The following is a 20,842-nucleotide window of genomic DNA, read 5'->3' on the forward strand; positions in this document are numbered from 1 at the left end:
GCTGTTGGCAATGGTCGTTCTTTCGGCTTATCTTGGAACAAAGTGAAAGCTCTCAGAATCCAGCAAAAGTTTACCAGACAATGGTAAAGCTTGCTGCAACTTACTGAATAGGTATCAGTCAGCACTGGTGGGAAACTGCAGCACAAATACGAGTCAATTCTACTCGTTCTACCCGCTCCCAGCACCTCTGTCTCAAACGTCCCAGATAGTGCTGCTGCTGCTGCTGCTGGCTGGGCTCATAGTGCTCTTAACAATTGACTGTCTTTTGATGCATTTTCTTAGCCAGGCTCATGCATAGCTACTTTGACTTTGACAGGGTGTTCTAAAAAGTAATCAATAATGTCTGAAATGCATTTCTGAACTCCAGTAGTAGACTGATTTGTAGTGACGCCCCAGGCGGCAGTAAGAAAAACAAAACTTACCTCAGCCAAACTCCCACTGTAGTTCTGCAACTGACTGACGTCAGTGGATGGGGGAAGCAAACTAGGCTGCTACAACTGGCTTCAGTAATACACTGAATCTTGGCAGGTTTTGTGAAAATTATGGACACAGAACACAAAATATTTCAAACATTTTAAGCAGCTCTGTGTTTCCAAGCAATCCTGCCTCCATCCTTTGTTACATTACAGTATCGAGGACATTCACGTTTAGATTTTGGTGTTTTAGAGAAAATATATCAACACTCTCCCATCACAGGGGAAATACAGACATTAGAATATTCAGGAGTTTTTCTGGTCGAGTTCCTCCACATCCTTTCACTGTAGAAATTGACTGGAAAATCAGCAAAAGCAGCACCTTCTGTACCTTTTTAAGTATAATGATTGGAAAGGGGAGAAATAAATACATATCCATTGCAATCCATATTGAATGTCACATGCAGTTCTCTTACGATGATGAGAAGGATGCTGGTTTCGGTTTTAAAGGAAAGAATAAAAGGAAAATGCTATTTAGAACTATTGAACATTTATTAAAGGGATAGTTTGGATTATTTGAAGTGGGGTTGTATGAGGTACTTACTGATAGCCAGTGTATGACCTGCAGTAGATGGTGGTCAGCACACCCTCAGTTTGGAGAAGCAAAAAATGTATTTTAGCCGCTTAAAAAAGGCCCACCTTAAAAAAAAAAAAAAAAAAATCAATATCTGTTTCAGTGTACACTATATTTTCATTGTTTTATTTTGCTGCCAGATAGCCTGTTCTGACAGGAAACCGCTGTTATATATGTTAAATATCATTCTCTCCAAACCATCCAAATTTATAGGCAAAATCAGTCAATTTACCTCGCAGAACACGGGAGTTTCTGGCCTACCACCACCCGTGTTGGTTAGTTAGTCTGTTGTTATGTGACTTTGGTGTTTTAAAAGGTTAGTTTGCATTCACCAAACTCACACAATAACACAAACAAATTAACAGATTGAGGAATGGTTTACCAGCAACTCCTGTGCTCTGCAGGTAGAATTACGGATTTCACCAATGGGGTTTGGTTAGGTTGGAGATATTATATGAGCAATATTTTGCTCATATAATGGTAGTTTCCAAAACAGTAAAAATATTCTAAATATATCAGACTCTTGCAATATAACTGTTATAACTGTTGTTGATTTTTTTTTTTTTTAAGGTTGAGCTCTTGTAAGTAGCTGCAATACCTTTTGTTACTCACCCTGTCCACAGTAGTGCATTGCTTAGCTTCCGTGCTGTTCCCCCTCTGCTTCTCCTAACTGTGTGCATGTTGACTGCCATCTACTTTTGGTAATGCACTGATTATTGAGAAGTACCTCATACAAACCCAGTTCAGTTAATCCAAACTATCCCTTTAGTACACACCAGTATGTAATGTGTAAGGAGAAATGTTCTGCTTCTCTTCAGCTTAAACAAAGCAAAATGGTTGGACACTTAAGCCTTTTCTCTGTTCATTATATTTCATACGTTGTTTTACATATGAAGCAGAGAGAGCTTTGTATCAAAGTCTGATTAAAACACTTGAATAATGTATTTTGAATTAACTTAATTATAATGTGACCAAACATGAAGTTAAGTAGTCTGCGTACCTTTGCGAGGTATGTTACAGAAGTTGTGCTTACTCGAATAATTAACGGCTGACTATTATTATCAGCTTGAAAGTCACCTCCCAGTGATTTCCATTCCATTTGAACTGAGTGAGTCACCTCCAAACTCACAGTCAGCAGCCTCGCGCCACACAGACAGACAGACAGACAAACTCCCACCTGGCATACTCGACGTGACGCGAATTAATTACAAAATCATTTCTGCCCCCTTAATGAATTAGGGGAGAGAATCAAGTGCTCAATTAAATGATTAGGTTCTGAGCTACAGCAAAGTCTTTGCAAATTCCAGTCAAAGCCAGAGTATTAGAAGCAATCTGCCTTGAACAGACCTGACCATTGTCCCTTATCAGGCAGCTGAGTGCTAGCATTTTCCTATCAGTGCAAGAGCTGGTACTGCATATGTTTCTCTCTCTCTGTCTCTCTGTCACTCTTTCTCCCGCTCTCATCATTATTGTTAGAGCTCCTTTTTGTACACCATCTTCCGCCTCCTCTTCATTTGTCATTCTTCATTTCCCTTCTCCTCTCTCTGTCCCACCCCTCCTCTCCCCCTCTCTTTTGCTCCTGCTCTCTCTTTCTCCCTCCAGGCAGCCAGGGAAAAGGAGAGCTCTCAGGCCCAGCTGAAGGCGCTGAGCCAGCAGACTGAGGCGGCCCGCAGGGAGCTCGCTGAAATCCTAGGCCGCTTGGCCCAGCGCGAAGAAGAGCTCCACCGCAAGGACGTGGAGCTGTCCGAGACCCGCCAGCGCCAGTTGTCACTGGAGCAGGAAATCCGGGAGGTGTGTGGGGTTGAACATCCAGAAATAGAAAACATCTTTCAAATCACAAGGGACAAAAAAAATGCATGATTTTTTGTCTTTCTTACATACAGAACCATATACTGCGGGTCAGGTTTTTGCTGAACAATGTGTATCTAGTAATCATTATTGTTCCTTAAAGGGATTGTTAGGATTATTTGAAATAGGGTTTGATGGTGGTCAGCACACTCCCAGTTTGGAGAGAGGCATACCAGAAAGCTAAGCAATGTACTGCTGTGGACAGCTTCAGCAGCACCTACAAAAATCAATATCCAGCAGTCTTTTTCAACAGGAATCCTCTGTTATATATACGAAACATGTTTCTCTTGCTTAGCCAAACAGTAATTTTACCTTGCAGAACATGGGCGTTGCTGGTCAACCGTCTACTTGTTTGTATTATTGTATGACTTTCATTAATCCAATGTAACATTTTAAAACACAGACGACACACAATAGCACAAATATCAAAACGTATCAAGGCAGCAGTAGACTAGACTAACCCACATGTTCTGTGAAGTAAAATAGCTGCTTTTGCCAGTGGAATCTGGTAGGTTTGAGAGAGCCATTATACAGTGGTTTCCCATTGTCTGATGGCAAAGTGATGAAAATGTAAGAAGTATAACTTGTGTCCTCACTTCAAATAATCCGATCTGTTCCTTTAAATTTCTATCTATCTATTTGTCAGGCTAACTGTAAGTTGAATTCATTGATACAAACTCTGTTAAACTTTTTAAATATGACAGCAGTCTGCACTGAGTATCACCTCCATTATGTATGCTGTTTGGTGGTTGTGTAATGATGGCGGCTTTTTTCAGAGTAGTCAGCAAGCATTGAAGTTGTGCCAAGGTCAGTTTTGTTTTCCAAAATTTTTGTCAAATGGTTACAAAAACCTTAGCATCCTTGTGCAAAGGTGAAATTGTGAAATTTTGATTTAAGAATTTTGGCACACCAATTTTTCACATTATGTTTGGGGTATGAAATGAATGTGTAACAAAGACCTCAGCTAAAGAGTCATCAAAAGAAATTTGATCAGAATCTAACAGCGCTCCTAACCCTAGGTGAGGGACGCCTCAGTTGCCTTTGAGAGGGAGACTCAGCGTCAGGCTGTTGTTCAGGCCAGACTGGAGGAAGAGAACCAGAGGCTGGAAGAGCAAGCTGACACTGAAGCCCGTCGTCGTCAGAGAGACCAGGACACACAGGCTGAGCTCCAGGCCGCCCTAAAACAGATGACCTCAGCCCATGGCCAGCTAGCCCAGCGGGTGGCTGAGGAGGAGAGCTCCAAGAAGGAGCTACAGGCCAAGCTGGCAGCAGCACAGGAGGAGCGGGCCACGCTGGGGCAGCAGCTGCAGCTCGAGAGAGAGGTGCATCAGAAAGAACTGCACAACATAAAGGAGATGATGGAGGACAGCAGAATGAAGAAGGGTCGGGAAGTGAAGGACATGCTCAAGCTCTGCCAACAAGAGCGGGATGAATTACAAGCAATCATAAAGGAGGTCAAGGTAAGCCTTTTAACAAATGTGCTCTCAATACAGTAAAAGGAAACATTTTGGGAAATACATTTATTTGCTTTTTCGCAGAGAGTTGGATAACGCAGCCAGTAACTTTGAGTCTCTGGTTGTTGCCTGGCAGCTGCTCCCAGCAAGAAAAATCATGTACATTTTTTGTACAGATTGAACAAACAAGATAAAACTTCAATAAACAGACATAAACAAATACTGCAATGAATGACCTAAGAAATATATAGAATCTAATTAAAATCTCATTTCTTAACATTAGTAATTTTAAATGTGTGTGTGCAGCTCTGCCCTGTTCAGTGCAGCAGACTTTTTCTTGTCATTACTGCATATAACTTGATTGATCTATGGGTTACCTTTTTCTGAATTTTGTACACTTGTGCATAATTATCAAGTATCCACCCTCAGCAGTGAAGACCTTATTGCCCTTGAAACAGGTTCCTTATTTATGTCAGCCAAAAAAAAAAAGAGATTTCCTAATAGACTGCACAGAGGAAACACCCTCTCATGGCCGTTTCGCCACACAATGACAAATTGGTTATGTAGACACAGGCCAGAGTTTCTCACTAAGTGGTGAGATTATTTTTTATTTTTCCTTGAAATGTTTAGTGTTACAGGTGGCGATAGCTTGATAAAGTCTCTCTCTCTCTTCCTTCCCCTCCTGAAGCTGTCTGTGGTTCTGACAGTTTTTTTTTATGATAGATCTCCATGAAATACCCTTTCTTTTAATCAGAGGCTTTATAACATATGTGGTTGTTTATATCACATGCACCACAGCCATAGCAAAAAAAAGAGACTCCCAAGAGCCACATTGTAATTCGAATTCTGCGATATTGTTACTGTTGTTATTATCAAGTCATTCTACCCTCTATTTCTGTCACCCTTCTCTACTTCCGTCACAGCTGGTCAATTTTGACAGGAGATGCACTATATTATCGACAGCAGTGGTCATGCGAGCAGGAGCCACCTCACATTCCATCAAAACTGTAAATTTAACTTCCCATCTTCATAGCCATGAACTTGATCATTACAAAAAAATCGAGGAAAAAAATGTCAGCAGTAGTTTTCTTATTTTGCGTAGTTGAAAAGCATTGTATTTTTTGCCTGTGAGCCATCACAATAAAAGAAGGCATAATATGACAATTCCGCTACAGGAGAGACTTGATATTCTCTGCAGTTAGGTAGAACAAATACGTGCATACACCAGTATCAGCAATTAGCCAAAATGTGTTGGGAAACATTGGATATCTGCAAAAATTTAATATTGTGCATCCCTAATTTTGAGACTTTGCACTATCACTGCAAAAACAGTCATTATGAAAGAGTGTCCTCTGCGGGTGTCCCCCCATGTTTCAGCCATACAGAGTATTTCTAACATGTGGCATCTGATGTGGACACTCTCCTGCTGTGTGCTACAAGTATGAAAGGGCACATTTGGACAGTATTCCAACTTGATTCTCAGGACATTGTTCAGAGTGCATATATCAAAACAGCTTTAGTTTCATCCATGACCCCCTGCAGTGGCTCTGTGCCCCACCATGGGGGCCCACCCCGCAGTTTGAAAACCATTGAGCTACATATTTGTCACACAGACATGAGAAGGATATCAATCTTCTCACTGAACTCTTGGCAAGAAAGAGAATAAGTGTATTTCTAAAAAACTATTCATTTAAATGCACCTAAAGGCCCCTCTAAAACACTGCTGAGCTCTGGAATTAGGTATCAGATGTGACACACTCTGCCAATTTGTCAAATCTTTTGAGATTTCAAGGTCACAAGCCAACCAAAGAGATTTCTTTCTTCTTTGCACTGAGGCATGGATCACAGGGTGCCACACTCTAATTGACATTTAGAGTATCATTGGAACACACTTCAAATTCAGCACAGGGTAACATGCCTCAGCCACTAAACATCTGGCATATTTCCGACTCAGCGAGACACAGACAAAATTCTCATTTGGAGTAATTTTCTTCATTGGCCAGGGCTGTGTCCTCTGAGTGCGGGTGAATCGAGGATAGCTGAGCTCTTAATGGTGTGTGGTGCCCCGTGGATCCTCACGGCCATTCCAAAGCTCAGAGCGTGAATATTTAAAAACCCCCGATATCAGACCTCAGAAGTCTCATCAAGGCAGTGCAGGAGATAGGGGACTCCACTTGACTTACTCCCCCAGCGCCAAACACACCCCCACCCTCCCCCTCCCTTCAATATCTCCAATGATGAGCCCTCATGGGTACATTGTTTCTTAAGGGGCATGGTCCTCGCTGATATGGTTGAGTTTAGCCCATTAGCTGTGCTGAATGGCATTAATATCTGACATAGCTCATTGTAATGGTGTCATTTCCGAGCGCGGTAAGGACAAGGGCGTTTGCTAGAATGTTTTTAAGTACTAGCCTACGGGTGCTGCAGATGTCCCTAAGAAGCCCACCCAGTATTCACAGAGCATAGCCAGAAGCCTGTGTTACGATTTTGATACAGTCAACTGTCAGAGAAAGCTTAAAATATTCGTATTTTCTTGTCCTTGTCCTCTCAGTCTTGATTTCTCCTCCACTCTATCTTCCCTCTCGCTGTCTCTCTCTGCCTTAATCCCTCTCTTACTGCCTCCCTCCAGTTCTAATTTTGCATTTTCCATCTGTTTTTCCCTCTCTTCACACTTCCAGCAGTTCTGTTTTTTTCATTTTTTTTCTTTGTTTGTGTCACTCCTGTCACTCTCAATCCTCAGTCATTGTTGTTCATTCCACTTTACTATCTTGAGCTGGGTGTGATAATGTGATCATTGTAGATAGAAGGCTAATGTCTGAGGCTGGATTTGTCTTTTCAAGCTTCAGCTAGACTGAGACATGAAATAAGGACTTGATTTTCAGTAGAATTTGCCTATTCTCTGACCCATTACGTGACTTTCTCTGTTTATGTGGCACAGAATTTCTTCTCAGACCTTATTATGGATTTGCCTCATACTTTACAGATAAGATCTTTTATAACTAGGGCTGCAACTGATGATTATTTTCATTATCATTGAATCTGCAGATTATTTTCACAATTAATAAATTAAAATGTTCATTACTATTACCTAGAGGCCAAATTGATGTCTTCAGATTGCTTCTTTTGCGCAACCAATTGTCCAAAAACGTAAGACTCTTCATTTGCTGTCATAAATGACAAAGAAAAGCAGAATTTTTCTTATGAAGCTGGGACCAGCAAATGTTTTTATATTTTTGCTAGAAAAATCAAATATCAAATAGTTGGCAACAATTTCAATCAAATTTTGCATGCTGTACAAATGATCCACAAAGCAGTAGAGCCTGGCTGATTCTGTATTATTGGTGCCGACGTTGATACTGATATTAGAGAATAAAAAAATTGTTATCCACATATAACATATATGCCGATTAGGGTTGGGCAATTGGACAGTTTATTGTCTATCAACGATGGGTTGAATCCATTACCTGTTGCTTATTTGGGGCGATATTTGTGATTTTATTTTGCTAATGTAATGGTCTGCAGAGTGACAGCTCTGCTCTGTGCCGTGTTGTTATCCAGCGGCACAGGACACACCCACTCAGCTGGACTGTGACTGCTCTGAGCAGGGTGAGGACTGAGAGGAAAACAGCCTGCAGAGTCAGACTCTTTATACTCTTTTCACGCAATGAATTAAGGATTTAATTAGACCAAACCAGAGTTGATGAAGGTTGGAAGAGTGTACAGACTAATAAAGATGGTTTTGGTGAGTTTGACATGTTTTTCTGTCTAGTTTGAATGAAGTATTTCTCAAGGATTTAATGAGCCACTTAAGCTAATCTTAGTTCATTAAAAGAGAGAAACTTGAATTCAGGTGTGCGGTTGTATTTCTTTGTTTAAAAAGAAAAATAATTGTGAGAATACTTAATTTCTTGACACTCCGAGTTTATGTTGTTTATTGGACATAGTGAACGTATGCAGCATGCATAACGTAGTGAATTCACTGCTTGTGCATATCTCCCAGCTGAGACTCAAGAGGCTGTCAGGAGGAAGGAGGAGGGATGCAGATATCACTAATCGCCACTTGATGGGCTAATGATGGTCATTGGAAAATTTTAACATATCGTCCAACTCTAATGCCAATGCTGATACAGGCCGTTATAGCTGTGATAGGCCAGTATTGGTCAGCCAATAATATTGGTCAACCAATATATCGGTCAGGCTCTACAAAGCAGCATTAAGGTCAATGAAATGGCATTTTTGAAAATGCATTTGCACTACTTTCTCATACTCTCATCATATTGTAGGGCTTGGAAATTAAACTGCCTAACGCTTTAAGTTGATATTTTTGCAGCAGATAAACCATCTTTTTTCATTATCTCAAATTATTGCTTGTGCATCATGGCCTTAAACACATCCTCTCTCAATCAGGCAGATGCAGCATCAGACAAGGAGCTGTGTGGGGCGCTGCGCATCAAGTTGGACAGGATGAAGGATGAGTGTGATAAGCTGGCAGAGCAGCTGAGCACAAAAGACGAGGCACATGCACATCTCCACAGAAAATACCAGCTACTCAAACAGGAACTGGATGACAAAGTAAGCCCTGCCTACTCTGCAGTGTTTTTCAAACACAGTGACTAATATCGAATGACGTGAAACCTCCAATAAAAGCGGAGTATCTGTTGTCATATCAGTGAAATACATCTGTGCTCAGCAGAAGTTGTAAAATATTCATGATGACTCTAATTAATCGTGACAGACGAAGTCCAAGGACATTAAAAGGAAAAAAAATTAAATGGTGAGACAAACTGTGCAGGCATGAGTGCCATCAACAGCTGTTATAGTTCCAGTTTTTACAGAGACATGCTCCGCACTAAAAGTGCAGGTTTCACATTGTAACTTTGAAAACTTATATGGGTACCAGTTTACAATAAGACTGAATTATTCATAAATGGTTTATAATTAGGTTATGAATTAGTTATTAATTATAAATTGTCAATAAGCTGTTATAACACATGAGGTAAAATCAGCAACAGTGACTAGGTTGACCAGATGAGTGTGTCATGTCAGAATGATTAAAGTAGAATAATTTAGAATACCATTAATTTCTAACTCTGATCATTTGTTTTTAATATTATATATATAACACATTTTTATCACAAATTTCTCCCTCATTGGTGCCTGCACTCTCCATCATCTGGTTTAAAACAGGTTGAATGACATCAACAATATCTTATCCATGATAACCTAATCATTGCAATAGACAAGTGAAAGACACATCAATAATACTCTGACATTTTGCAAACACCAACAAGACATTAATACAAGATATTATTAAATATTCTACAGGTATAATCTTATTATATATGATATAATGTTATATATAATATAATATCTAACAGCAGGAATTTTTGCCTACACAAGTGATTTGATCAGAACATTTTTACAGGTTCATATACAGTTACTATATAGCTAATTTTCCAGACAAACAGGACAGCATTTGGGATTCAGAACAACAGCATGTAACTTCGAAGTTGTCTTTAATTTTTCAGGACATCTGATTGTCTAATGGTGACCCATGCTGCCCGCAATTATCTGTGATGTTAAACCTCAGGCCTCATTGCTTACTGAGCTTGTTTTGTCTTCTCATTCAGCCAGCCAACAGCTTGTCAGCTTCATCAAATATTTGTTAGTAGTTTGCAACAATTTAACCACTGTCAGCATATCTTTAATAGTCAAAAGGTTTAATTTGGCATCAAGTTAGCATATTAAGTTACCAGAATTACACAGTAAGGCTGTGGCAGTATTGTTTGACATTTTCAGTATGCACAGTTTTATACTCTGTAATAAGGCTCCCTTTTGCCAGTTATAAATGTTAGTAACTCATTAGTAAGATTAATCAGTAGTAAACAGTAACTGGATCTTGCTAAATAGTGACCTCAGATTCATGTATGAAAACTATGGTATAACTTGTTTATAATTGTTAATGATTTATTAAGCGTTTACAGTGCAATTAATAACCTAATTATAAACCTTTTGTAAATCATTTGTAAGGGTAGTCTTAATGTAAAGTGGTACTTGCATTACTAGTTGAGAGTACTGACTAGTAGTCACACACTGTTTTCCTTCCGTCCTTCAAGGATGCAGGATATCTGCTAAGGTCATGTAACCATACAAACCTAAGAATGGTTCGAAAGGTTAAGTGGTGCCTAATCAGCACTATTTTTTTAAAGGGGTTTATCAATACGCCCTTAGGTGTTTTACAACAGCAGATGAAGTATTGAACCCCTCTTTCACCTCCCTGACAGGCCCCTGATAGGTTGTATGGGGCTCTTTGGGGGAGATCCATGTATTGATTTGAAATTGGGTGAATGGAGAAAAAGGGGTGTTTATTAATGTAACATGGGCGTTTATCATTTCAGGGACAGGATAATGATCCACGGTCCCTGGGCAGCACTGATCAGTTGGTTCCTGTTCTTCTGACATATTGATTGACTGTGGCCTGGTAGAGACCCTGAAACTATTGACAGTGCAGGCCAGAGAAGGAAACTTAACTAGGTCTGTTTGTGTGAGAGGAAGCTGAATGGCTCTCCTGATGCCAAAGGTTGTCTGTCTGTCTTTACGTGTAGGTATTATTGAGTAAACTGTAACAACTGCTGGAATTGATCTTGCAGTAAGCAGACCTATATGTCTCTACTCCCTGGACAATCTGCTGTAATGAATGTTCTTATACTGCCTTGTAGGATTCAGATGACATAACTGCAAACAACCGACAGTAAGCACTAGTTTACATCCACAAAAATTGCACTGGGCTCTCTCCTTTCCTTCACAGGTCAGGTCGGGTGAGCGGAGACGTGCTTCAGAATCTGAGCTTGTTAAGCTGGAGGAGAAGGTGTTGCGGATGGAAGTAGAGCAAGAGGCAGTGCTGACCTCCATGGGTGAGGAGCTCGATGCAGCTTGTCGCCGCCTGGCTAGGAATGGTGGAGAAAAACTGCAGGTATTTTATTTTATTACATTACATTTAATTCTGTGTTTGTTTTGGTTGTTGTAGCACAATGCAGGTATACCACTGGCTTGTTAATAAGGATATTGGCAAACATTTGACACTTTACACGCCAGCAGACACAGAGCAACATGAGTATCCCATTGGAGTTCAATATGGGTCCAATACTGAGTCGCCATTTAGCTCTGATGGCCCACCAACCCCTTAGAAAAATGTCTGCAGATTATGCACGCACCCTCATCAAGGTTTACTTATATTGCACATAGTACCTACTGCACTGAATGCTGTGATGGTGGATTATCGACCAGAGGCTTGTATTGACTTTGAAAAAATAGGGTGAAGATTGAAATCGTTGAAGACATAAGAAATCAGGTAGATAATGATTATCTCATACTGCAGAGACAGGCTCTTGTAAGAATATAAGTTTACTTTGAGAGTGTGATTTTGTTTCTGCGTGTACAAACAGGTAGAATAATGGTGCATGTTTGTACCGAAGTTAAAAAGTAATGCTGGTTTGTAATGCTTTTATGCTGGTTTGTGGCACCAACCCCTCTGCAAATGTTCATTTTACTGATGTATCTATGTACTTGCAGATGTAGTTTACAGTATACTTTACCTGAAAATCACTGTCTACATGACTTGACATTATTGTGCTTCATTCTGATGAATCCTTGTTTGCTGCTTGTTTGTATGAGATATGGCTCAGGGCTCAACAATAAGAACTGGCCACTTGCTTGGGGCAAGTTCCATGTTGGGCAATTAAATCTGGCAACTCACTTGCCCGACTAGGCAAGTGAAGAAAAACATAAACGTTGAACCCTGTGACTCCTGTCATTATTAGTGGCTTTGTAATGGGATGAAAAAAAGGCACGTAAAACCCAGGTTGCATTGGACAAAAACCTGCTAATACCCAACATTTGGCTTTTGTTTCCAGTATGAAACGTCACAAGGGTAAAACTCACAGATCAAATGACTCTGCAGTAGTCATGGGTAGTAGGTGTATAAACGCATTTTATTTCCTATAAATTAAATAAATAAATGAAGGTCCCTTTTATTTTCATTTTTAAAACTTTTCTTTAAAGCAGCAAAATCAGGAAATGTTGGAGTTTTTATCAGGTGTGACTAATCATAGCTCATATACAACTGAAAGCAAAAATGAAACCGTAAAACAAAGCGGATACCCGAATGTACAAACAGCGACGCAGTATAGAAACTAAACTTCAAACCACAGAGATTCAGTCAGAAGCTACAAAAGTACTGAGAGCTGAACACACAGAGACTTTTAAAAACCTTTCTCGCTGCTCTCCTACACAGACATGAGTAGAGTCTGAGCTTTCAGCACACATCAGAAAATAAAATAGGCAAGATGTCAGTCGCCTATTTTGGCATTTTTAGCCATGTTTAAAAACCACAGGCTTTGCTAAATTTGGTGTGAACATGGTATAAAACTAAGTTTTTAGTTACACTTGTCATTACATTCAACTTTTTAACTATTGTATATATACTTATACAGGGTATAATGTAGAAGATTTTTTATCCAAGTATGAGCAGTCTGTACAATTTTGTTAAGGTACAAAAATATATCTGAATGTCCAGCACATATATGCTATATAACGAGTGTGATAATGTTCAAAGCCTATTATGCATAGACGAGTTTCTACAGTAGAACCACTGACAAATGCTAATGTATTACACCAATTGCCTACTGGAAATACTCACACCCATACACACTAAAAAAACACACACATACTCCTCCCTCTTCCCATGCTTGAAGCTAGTTTTCCTCTGCTGCTCTGGGCTAATGAACCCAGCCAGCTCTTATCTGCTTCTATAGATTTCCCAATCTGGTCCAGCAGTGCTATAGCCAGACATGCGAGCCAATGTCTCGCCTCATCTGTAATCTGTCATGTTGAAAAGAAGTCAAACTAGCTAGTGATTGGCCTAATGAGGGGAATCATTAACAGTTAAGAGCTGTATTAGCTCACAGTTACCTCAGAGTACCCCCCCTTCATTGTCTTGAGAGGCACTATTGCCATAAGTTCTATGACAGTGGAAGTTGAGGAAAAATAAATAGGGCCAGTAGTGCACTTTCATAAGGGAGATTGGGAGATTACTGTATGTTGGCAGTTGATAAATCAGTTGCCAGATTTTCAATGCTGTCATAGCAACAAAATACTATGACTGCCTTCCAGTGAACAACAAGTTAACTACAGATCTTTATGTATCTCTGGAACCTAGTAGATTGAATGAAAGTCAAGTCAGTTTTACAGGGATAGATACTAACATTTTTAGGCACTGGCCCATATGGCCATCAAACCACTAACTTTGGTGGCCCAAATATAAGCTTATGTAAAAACGGTACAGAAAAGGCAATTTGTTGCAACTTCCGTCCTTAATTGTGACACTGATATTGTCCACTTTTCCCATGAATTGAAATGTGGTGTTTCCCTTGTACTGTGAAACTGGTGTCACAGTACATGACTTCCTTAGATGTGTCTTATTCTGACTCCTGCTTCCATTCATTCCTAAATTTTTGTTGCGACTTTCTCGTAATTCGCTGTTTGTGTCTCTGGTTCTTCTATAAGGTAGCTAGCTGGCGATGAGTGCTGTTCGCCATTTTCATAGAATGTTGAAGTAAAAGTCACAAAGGAATCGGGATGTTTGTGTAACTGTAACAGTGTGTTGGGAAATTATAAAACTTTGCAGTCACATGGGGCCACCTACATGTAATATTTGGCCATGGGCCACCAGGCCAAAATTAATGTTGAACCCTGATTTTATTAATGTAGCACCAAATTGTAACACAAGTGTTTTTCCATATAGAGCAAGTCTAGATCATACTCTTTATAATGTTATTCACAGAAACCAAACAGTGCCCACCATGAGTAAGCACTTGGTGACACAGGTGAGGCAGAAACCTCAAACTCTGGGTGGACAGCCATCCTACACTTTAATTCAAAATTTGTTTAATAGGGCTTGTGACCTCAATATTACATCAATATTCTATTTTTGATAAGTAATCGTAAGTAAAATTGATATAATGACTAAGTGGGTAAAGAAAGAGTCCAGAAAACTACATCACTTTACTGTAAAGCCTTTAAAACCAGATATCACAATATCCAAATCTAATACAATATCTAGTCTCATATCACAGTGTTGACATAATATCAATATATTGCTAGCACTGTTTGTGGGATACCTCCTCTCGGGTTTCTCCCTGTCAGTCTGTCTTTTCTCATTTGTGACCTGTTCCTGTCCATATCTTCTTTTGGGCTCAACTAACTAACCACAACATTTTGTTTTTGAATCCAGCCTGGGACATATGTCATGTTTTGTTCTTTCTCCTCAATCTCCCCTGTCTTCCTTCATTTCAAACACTGTAATGAAGAGAAATGCCACAGTGGTAATCTCTATAAAAACATCTTGCCGTGTCCTTCCCTCTTGCTTTTAGTTCTAACATCTCCTCCTTCTGCTTCTCTCTAAACTCTGCCATCTTTACCATTTTCTCAGCGGGAGGTGAAACAAACAAACTGTAACCAAAGACACGCAGTCACAGATTTACTGGCATGCTGAAAAAGACGTATAAACCACGCAGTCACATTTAAATTAGCAGTGGCAGACACTTGGATTCCACGGCAGTGCTGCTGAGAAAATAGTGGCATTTCTTTCACTTCAACCCCACAGATAGCACTTTCAACTCCCAGCCTACTTGTTCAGTTTTTCAACAGTTTCACCTCCTTTTTGTCTGCCACTGCGCCGAGTTGCCTTTGATGGTTCGGAAAAGAGTAAAGAGAGCGAGAGGCATGTTTTATCCTCCCACGCAGTCACACGCTCTGCCATGCGGTTGTACACTCCCTGAGACAGGGACCTCTGCACAGCGGTGCTCCATTGCCATACTTTGAGCTGCCGTGGCAACAACTTGGGAAATTCGTTCTGCTTGGATCTGGTTTTGAGTGACAGCTTGAAAAAGTTGCTTGACACCTGTGCAGTGACGATGTTGTTTGCCAAGGCACAGGACAGAAAGAGTCCAAAAAAATCCTGCAGCTTGCTCTCTGTGTCTGTTGATCATGCGTAAACACCTTGCCACAAGGGTGTACTTGAAAAAACAGTTGTACTTTTTTGTTGACTTTGTTCACGGCTGTGTGTGAGTTTGTACATGTGTATGTGTGTGTTTACGTCTTCTCTTTTTTTATTGTTTTTACCTATGTAGCAGGATGGGAGTTACAGTTTTGCTCTGTTAGTGTGTTAGCAGGATGACAGGATGTTCTCTATGAATGGATTTGCACAAAACCATCTAGAAAGGTCCATTATAGGGCACAGTAGCAATTATTTAGTTTCTGTATTCTATAGGAGTGTGTGACTTCCATCTCATAAAACAGATTCTTGTTAAAGGGTGTCTCCATTTGCATTATTTTCCAAGTTTTTAAAATGGAAAACTCCCACTCACTCCCACTGTGGCAACATCATCCTGCAGCATCCTATGTCAGTTCACGTAGGAAAATGGTTTTAGAAGGGCTTGGGAAAATAGGATTTTGATGCTATAATAGAGGGTGAGCGGATGGAATATGTCAAATTGTTCACGATATGTCATTTTTAATTTTTCTCTATAAAAAAATTAATATGATTACAGCAATATTTTGACTTGCTGACAGAATGATATACCGTTACATACCGCACCACCAAATATGGCTGAAGGCGAAAGTAACGTTACTACTGGCTTTAGAGTGGAGAATTGCAACAGCATAAGGGGGCAACACAACAAACAACAAACAAACAAAAATTCTAAGACAAGAGCTCAACAGCTATTGTGAGTTCTAAACCTAAATTGTCTCTCAGTATCATGCTATATTGTTAGTGCAGAATAACTTAAATATTATGATATTATTTTAGGGCCAAATCGGCTCCTGTGCTAAAATGTCAGTACTTAGCCCAAAATTTGAATGTTTCGATTTGAATACAGCAGGGATCCTATTGGGAAGTTACACAGTGGAATAAAAATATAAAAAAAAAAAAAAAACAACAACAACAAAGAACAAAATAATGGACCGGCCCTTTAACACTATAGATTTTAGCCAGGCTAGCACTTCTAGGGATGGCAATGTCAGTTGGCCAGTCTGCCATTTCTTTTCAAACTGAAATATCTTGTGAAATTTGTTGCATACATTCATTTCCCAGATGATGAATTCTAATGACTTTGGGAACCCTTTGACTTTTTCCTTTAGCGTGACCATGAGCTTGACATTTGTAAATTGTTGTTTCAATTGTATTGAAATGTCTCTATAATCGTTGGATGGGTTGTTACGAAATGTGGTACACAGATTCATGTTACTCGCAGGATGAATGGTAATAACTTTGGTGATAGCCCAACTTTATGTTTTCTCAACACTTTGGTTAATGACCAGATACCTTCAAAACTAGTGACATTCCATCAGCCTCAGTGTTACTTTGTGTTTGGTGCTTTGTGTTTGGTGCTACTTTTGGTTGAGTACCGAAACCTGGTGCCAATATGGAACTGAATCCTATGGAACCAGTACCTATCAGACCGAATCACAATTTAGACTTTGGTGCCACATACCTGAGCTGTTGAGTGAAATATAGAACAATCAACAGAATCATGAACGCATGTGCTATTGCTAGTTAACATTATGGCTCTCACTACATGTCTCTGGCAGCAGATGGCCTAATGTTAGCTAGTAGCTAAATGGTCTAAAGTGTGGCTGTATTTCACTTGAAAGGATTCCAACACCAGCTGGGATGTCTAACAAATTTTTAAAAACAGTTGCACACCCTTCAGTTTGGAAACTGCTGGCTTAGGTACCATTTAGGAACTGGTACCGTTTTAAAAGCATCTTTTTAGTAGCAGTAAACTTAAAAGAAAGAAAAAGATACCCAGCCTCAGTGTTAATAAGTAAATGACGGATATAGTTAACATTCTGTCTGCTAAACAGCAAGTTTATCTTTGTGAGCATGTTAGCATGTACTCTGAAGCCATGCCTATGTGCAGCCTCAGAGCTGCTAGTATGACTGATGACTTGTACCTAGGTTGCCTTAAGACAAACTTCAACCTTGGATCAAAAAAGGCAGTCTCCACGTTTGTTTGAATGAGGCCCCAAAAAAAAAAAAAAAGTAATGTTGGCCGATTGAGAGAAAGCAGGGGGGCATGGGTGTGCCTTTTTCTGTTCTGGATAAAACTGCCACTTTGGGGTGTCCTGTGAGCCCAGTGGTCCTTTTTTTGCATGTCATTCCCTTATATTTCTGCACGTTTTCTGTGTGTATCTACACTATCATTGTCTAAAAAAAAAGGGAACAAAAAAGGCTAGTCTAGTTTTTCCAAAACTTGGTGCAATGGTTAAAATGCCACCCTAATGGCCTCAGTGCAGACAGAGACCTGATGGGCTACACAGTGATGCAGTAATTAACTAAAATACTTAAAAAAAATGGCTGGAATTAGAGCAGCCATATTTAATGCTCTATTTCAAGCACTGGCCTGCACGTGTTCATCTCCTCATGTGAAACAAGTGTGTAATGAAGCTTAGAAGAGATTATTAACCTTTCATGAAAATTCCACATCTCAACAGTTGCATAGTGTTGGCGGAGGTGTGCTTTCAACTGAGTGCCATCGAGTTATGTGACTATGTTTACCTGAGTGTCTTTTTGTCTTTAGAGTGTGTTTTCTGTGTGTGTGTGTGTCAGCAGTCATTAGGAGTTGGCAGACAGTCAGTTTGTATTGCTGATGCTGACAAGCTTGTCTGGTAAGGATGGAACATACTCCCTGAGCTCATTTTTATGACACACACACAACGTCTGTCTGTAGGTGTGTGTGCATGCATGCACCAGTGCGTGTCGTGTCATAGGCTGTTTAGCCCACATGCGCGCCAATTTAAGTTGGCAGTAGTGGTTCTTCACAAAAGTTAAGGGTTTGGCAGGAGGTTATTCTTTTGAATTTCATCCTGTTGTTGGTCCATCCACATTTTTGATCATGTTTTTATCTTGTTACATTCTATTGTTCCTATGACGTCTCTGTATATTTTTGTGTCCATTTACACAGTTTACTATACATCCATAAAATCCCAGCTACAAAATCTGTTGCACTCCTTTCCTTTGTAGACTTTTTTTGAAGAACAGATTTTGTATAATGCATGCTAACAAAGGCACCAAAGCTCACATTTGCATTCATCTCTGTTCTTCTTTTAACAGGCGATCTCCCAGAAACCTGGATTAGTAAAAGACCCCCACCGCTGGCTAGCTGAGACAAAGGTATGATTATTACATGCAGCATGCATGTACGTGCTGCCTTCCTTACAGGGGATTTTTAAAAATAATTATATATATACTTCAGAAAACACAAGATTAAGCATATGACACTATAACCCTGAACATCATGCTCATTCCCAGGCCTCCACTATATAGAAGATCACTGAAAAACGACAGCAGGGAATATATGTAATCTATGATTTTGTCCTTGCAAAAGTATTGCACCAACCACAAATGGTTGTATTTTTGTATCTATTTTTGTGTGTCATTTGTTTAAACCAACATTTACTGTAGCATGACCTCGCAGAAAAGATGATTTATTGTTGAAGAAACCACTTCCCACAGCTGAGCACTGATGTGTGGTGAGAGTCAGCAGTGATCATAATGAAACTGTGAAGTTCAGGGATTTGTGATAGAATGTGTTACCATATTAATCATAAGGGCAAGGACAATTGTAAATTGCACTGCCCTTAAGTTCAGTCATACAAGTGACTGCAGTTCACACCAGCAGTGTTTCAAAAGCGTTTCAGCAGCGGAGCGTTTTGCTTATCTGATTATGTTTACTTGCTCTGATTTTGTTGATTAAGTCCTCTTTCCTTGCTCTTTGTGCTTCTAGCGACAGGATACATTGTTAAATAGTTTCTTTTCTGTCTGTCTTTATGGTTGTGTGTCTGCATGGGGTCTTTTATTTTGAAAATTTACCGGATTCTTCCTGCCTTGTCCGTGCCTGACTTCCCACCCGTTCGACCTGCTCTGTGCTAATTGACACAACATCCGTCAAAAATAGACTCAGCATCTATTCTCTGCTGAGTGGAGCGCCAAGCTGCTTCTGGGAAATGTGTCTGAAACGTGCTGCGGCGCTTCTGGTGGAAACACAAGCATTATCTAGAATGGCCGCAAATTGGCCCTAGTGCCGCAGCACAGCCATGCCTGGTAGAAATTAGGGCTTACTGAGCACTTCTCTTTTTCCAAGATAATCCATCCACCTGATAGGTGTGGCATATAGAGATGTTGAATAAACAGAATTATTATGACAGAGTTCCCCAAACCCTAGGACCTGAGACCCAATATGGGACCTGCACTGGTCAGATCCACATTTTATACAGTCAGTCAGATCCTTGTTGGTTTTCATTCTATTTCCTCAGGTCCCAGGTCTGTTTAACAGTATGTTTAATACCCAAGTGGGTCTGAGAAGACCTGGCTGTAATGAGACAAACCTGATCATGATGGAGGTGCTTCGTGTCTGTATTTTTATTTGAAACATTCAGCAACTGTAAGCAAACTGCAAAGTGCATCTGTGGCCACAAGGTGGTGCCAGATGAACCCAGCTCCTGCTCCTGCTCCTGCTCAGGAGTTTGAGGATTAGGGAGCAGAGGTCAGACTAATTGCGGAGAGCACAGATGATAACAAATTAGCAATGCGAACATTAGCAGCCGACACCAAGCAAGTAGTCGTTATTAGTCACTATAGTTTGAAAGAGCAAACAGTTGATGTTGTCTTTGTGTGTCTATGTGTCCTGACTGGTTCAGGTTTAACATTTGTCCATTCTGCATGGGTCTGGATTAAAGCTTTCAAATATCTGACAGGTCTGGTGTGGTTGGGGGTAGCACATTTACAGGTCTTTTGGGGCTCGGGCACAAGTTTTTGGACCTGTGATAACTTCTACCTTAGACTGGTCACAGTAAAAGGCCTCTCTAATGACCCTTTTTCATACACAGTGCTGGCCCTGCTTTACTCAGTTTGACTCAGCCCGTCAGCCCAGCATGGCAGGGGTTTGCATTTCCATTACTACAGGGCTACCCACTTGAAGGTGTCTTTTAACTGAAGATGAGCTTCAGGAAGCTTCAGGAGGCTTGAGGAGGCTAAAGTCAAGCAGCTGTAAAGCAGTGGATAAACCATTCATATGCATAACTGGGATGAACACGCTGTTTCCATGAATTCTTCACAGTAACACTCCCCCATTGTTTAAATATTTAAACACTTTAATTACAAAGCAGCAAAAAATTTCAAAGCATAGAGATTCAGTTAGAAGCAGCAAAACTCCTGAGAGCTGAATATAAAAAGACTTTGTATCTTTCTCTCTGCTCTCCTGCACACACATGAGCTGAGTATCATAAAATATGCTTGAGGGGGAGAGGGGAGAGTCCTCATTGATCGGCTGCATTCGGCTCGCTTTGGCCCCACTCCAGAGTAAATCCATCTTGGGTGTGGCACAGTGCAGCACAGCACGATAAAAGTGGCAATGGAAATGCAAATCAGC

General features: G+C 40.2%; 1 protein-coding gene across 1 annotated transcript in view; it reads left to right on the forward strand.

Annotated features, from left to right (window-relative positions):
* The window catches only part of cep128 (centrosomal protein 128), a 58,866-nt gene that overhangs the window by 19,220 nt on the left and 18,804 nt on the right, over positions 1-20,842 (forward strand). Inside the window, exons 14-18 of the mRNA XM_084737347.1 lie at positions 2,650-2,838; positions 3,915-4,355; positions 8,757-8,921; positions 11,158-11,322; positions 18,526-18,585. Coding sequence (XP_084593473.1) covers positions 2,650-2,838; positions 3,915-4,355; positions 8,757-8,921; positions 11,158-11,322; positions 18,526-18,585 — 1,020 coding nt within the window. The remainder of the gene's footprint in view (positions 1-2,649; positions 2,839-3,914; positions 4,356-8,756; positions 8,922-11,157; positions 11,323-18,525; positions 18,586-20,842) is intronic.

Source organism: Lutjanus erythropterus, chromosome 15, assembly GCF_056507025.1.
Source record: "Lutjanus erythropterus isolate fLutEry1 chromosome 15, fLutEry1.hap2, whole genome shotgun sequence".
Lineage (NCBI taxonomy): Eukaryota > Metazoa > Chordata > Actinopteri > Lutjaniformes > Lutjanidae > Lutjanus > Lutjanus erythropterus.